The 3493-nt window shown below is 30.3% G+C and overlaps 1 protein-coding gene across 1 annotated transcript; it reads right to left on the bottom strand.

Annotated features, from left to right (window-relative positions):
* Positions 1 to 490: 490 nt before the first annotated feature.
* Positions 491 to 3235, bottom strand: LOC128193656 (mogroside IE synthase-like). Its single transcript, XM_052867684.1, has 2 exons — positions 2523 to 3235; positions 491 to 1361 (listed from the first exon to the last, which is right to left on the bottom strand). The coding sequence occupies exons 1-2, from the start codon at positions 3225 to 3227 to the stop codon at positions 648 to 650; spliced, it is 1419 nt and encodes a 472-aa protein (XP_052723644.1). The 5' UTR covers positions 3228 to 3235; the 3' UTR covers positions 491 to 647.
* Positions 3236 to 3493: the final 258 nt, after the last annotated feature.

Consider the following 3493-nt stretch of genomic DNA (forward strand, 5'->3'; position numbering starts at 1 on the left):
ATGAATGATTTATTAATTCTAAGCAGCATCCATGGTAGAGAACAATAAAATAAAATGAAATGAAATGACTTTATTATGCGTACCAACTATCAATTTCAATAACATTTAAAAACATAAAATTTAAAAAAACAACATTATTTAATATTAAAAAATAAGTTAAATCAATAAATTAATAATATTTTAGAAAATAAAATTAAAAAAGGGCATGTGTTATCATCTTTCTTATGCAAAAATTTATGAAAAATGAAACTAGTTATGGAGGGAGCATTGGGGGACAATAACTCTGTTATTCCATGTGCCTTGTTATATATATTTTTTGTCGCTTATAACAAAAGTATATTATTATTTTATTTGAATATCAGTTTAACAGTTAGCAAACAACCTCATACTAGTAAAACGACGATGTTTTTCTACTTTCTTCTCTCTTTTCCACTGCAACTGTTATTTATTTATTTATTTTCATTTTTTGAAAATAAGTTTATTCTAGATGTCAAAATTAAAGTATTATTTTATTAAAAAATATTTATCTTCTTAAATGAATTAAACATACCTACAACATCACCATTAACCTTAGAATATGCTAGTAAAAAAAAAAACTTAAAAAATGCATAGTTGTCATAGTAGTGATCGTTTTCATGCATGTACTACTAATGAAAGAAGCTATTTACGAATTCTAGAATACTTTTATGAGAACTTCCACCACTTTTAACAGCCTTCACAGCTAAAGTCCTCCATTGATTGGCATTGTTTTTCAACTCATTTCCTTTCTCATTCTCCATTATTTCTCTTATGCAATGCTTCAGAGCTTCTCTTCGCACAACCTTTTTTTCATCAAAGGGAGCCCTAATTCCCATCTTCCAAACATCTTCCATAAGTTTTGCATTCGTGCTTTGATCTGACCAAAATGGTATTGCAATTGTTGGCACTCCTAAGCACAAAGTTTCTAACGTCGAATTCCAACCACAATGTGTCACAAAACATCCTATAGCCTCATGAGCCAGGACTTTTAGCTGGGAGCACCATGTCACTACAAAACCCTTTTCCGTTTTCTTCTCAAAACCTTTTGGGAGATTGGCCTCTTCTGACTTTCTAACCACCCACAGAAAGTAATGTGAACACTCTTTCAAACAACAAGCTATTTCTTCCATTTGCTCCTTCTCAAAGCTTGCAATACTCCCAAATGATACATAAACAACAGAGTCTTTTGGCTTATCATCTAACCATTCTATGCATTCATCCCTCTTCAATTCTGTCACCCCATAATCTTGATCATCTTCATATTGTTCGTCTAAGAAGAAAGATGGTATATTTGGTCCAATACACCTAAATTTAGGCCAAATCTCCTTGAATCCATCTACAATCTAAATAAAAGATCTGGTTAAAACAATATTCATGCCAAATTTTACAAAAAGAAAGGTTAAAATTTTAATAGCTGCCACCATTTAAGTTTAAGGGTCATGAATTCTTGTAATCATTTAAGGGTCATGAATTCTTCCCACGCCTAAAACAACCTTTTATCCATGTACAGAAACAAAGATTTATAGTTTTCTAGTAGAAGCAGTAAAAGTTAAAATGGAAATAACCTCGGGAACCAAGTAAAAACCAAGGTATATTAATCTTATAAAATTGGTCTAACAATTAATACTTATAATTTTATCTTGTTTTTAACAATCTCCAACACATATCTTAATACTAATGACATTGAGGACTAGAATCAAGAAGAACCCGATTTATGGTGGATAGGATAAATTCATATTTCGGTTATGATAAACTCTTGTATCTTTTATATCATATTAAGGTAGTGAGTATGTTCTTCGTGTAATGAGAATGATAGAGGTACAAAATTGACTAAAAATAAAACTGCATTACAATATAGTGTAACCAAATTATTTATCACCAAATCAATTTTATAAAGTTTTAGAGGGTCGAATTAATTTTAAACTCACAATACTTCATATTTTAGATATTATTATTTTAACATCCAACAAATTTTTGTATATATTTAATTTTCATTATTTTATTTTTTAATTTTTCTCTTTCTTTATTAATACAAAAGTTAACATTTTTAGTGACCAAACTGTCTCCGATCAAGTGGTGCATCCAGTTTTAGAGATATCTTGTATTTGTAAAACAAGAGAGAGATTAAGGGTAAAACAATGTGAAAAAGGATAGCTATCCTTTAACAAGAAATTTTTATTAGTACAATTATATCTTAATACAAATTTCCTTACAATATTTTAATATAATATACTTGTTATCTTTTCATTGAATTTAAAATATGTTAATATAGTAACGATTAAATAATGAATCAATTAAACAAAATAACACTTAGTTATCATTTCATTGAATTTAAAATACGTTAATACATTAATGAATATCAATTAAAAAAAGAATACGTGTGATATCAAAATATTATTTAAAAATCTGTTTCAGAATATTATTTTCGTTTATATTATAAGCATTTAATACTGTCATGTCTTTTTCTTTCCGACGTGAAAATAATAGTACCTTAACATTCATACCTCTTTATCCATGTCGTATAATGTGTTGCAGAGGATCCAATCAGCTTTGTTGATGTTGGAGAACTGGTCCAGAAGAAAAGGAAGCAGAAATGGTTGCTTTTCGTAAGTAAGGAAAAATGTAGGCAAGTCCTGAGGTTGAAGTTTAGGCAAGGTGGGAAGGGAAATTTCATCTTGTTTGAGTGGAACCTGCAACTTTCCCATTTGAGCATGATAGTATATACTGTTCACAGTCATGTTTTGAGTGAGATAAGCAGCACTAACTATCTCAAATCTCTTAGCAACATCCAATGCCCAAGGGAAGAATGAATCATAGATAACACAATCAACACGATCATCTTCTGATCTTCCATGTTTCTCAAGAAGCTCAGCAAAGGTGAGTGACCCAACTTCACAAAATTTCTCTGTGTATTCTTTGTGGCTGGCAGCACCTGTATAGCCAACTTCATCAAACCCATCAGAAATGGTTTCGAGTGTAATGGGAGGAGGCACTTTCTGCACAATATTCGCGTAGAAAATAGTTGTCACAAACGTTACTCTCACTCCTTCACGAAGCAACACCTTCGACAACTGCAGCATAGGGTTGATATGGCCATATGCAGGGTATGCTAACACCAAGCAATGTGCTCTTCTTGTTGCTATATTTTTCTTCTCCATTATTTCTCTCTCTCTCTGATGTGTGGATATGAAAGGGGTTCCTTTATACATGATAAGATAAGATTTCTGCCTTCCATTATCCGTGCAACCAATCATGCTATTGTTTACTGTGATTAGGGTTCTTCCAATTCAACTCATTACTGTTCAAAATATCATCATTTACACTAATTTTAATTTTGGTATTTTAAATTATATTACAATTCATGTATTTTAAAGATTCAAGAGAGATAATATTAAAATATTTTTAAAAAAGTTTAACTTTGGTTTCACACCGGCATTTTGTATTGGGTTATTTTATAATAATATTTTATTTATAT

This window comes from Vigna angularis, chromosome 8, assembly GCF_016808095.1.
Source record: "Vigna angularis cultivar LongXiaoDou No.4 chromosome 8, ASM1680809v1, whole genome shotgun sequence".
NCBI lineage: Eukaryota > Viridiplantae > Streptophyta > Magnoliopsida > Fabales > Fabaceae > Vigna > Vigna angularis.

Coding starts and splice junctions, on each gene's coding strand:
- LOC128193656 (XM_052867684.1), bottom strand. CDS start 3,227: ATGTATAAAGGAACCCCTTTCATATCCACACATCAGAGAGAGAGAGAA. Junction 1,362..2,522: donor TATACGACATGGATAAAGAG/GTATGAATGTTA, acceptor TCTTTTATTTAG/ATTGTAGATGGATTCAAGGA.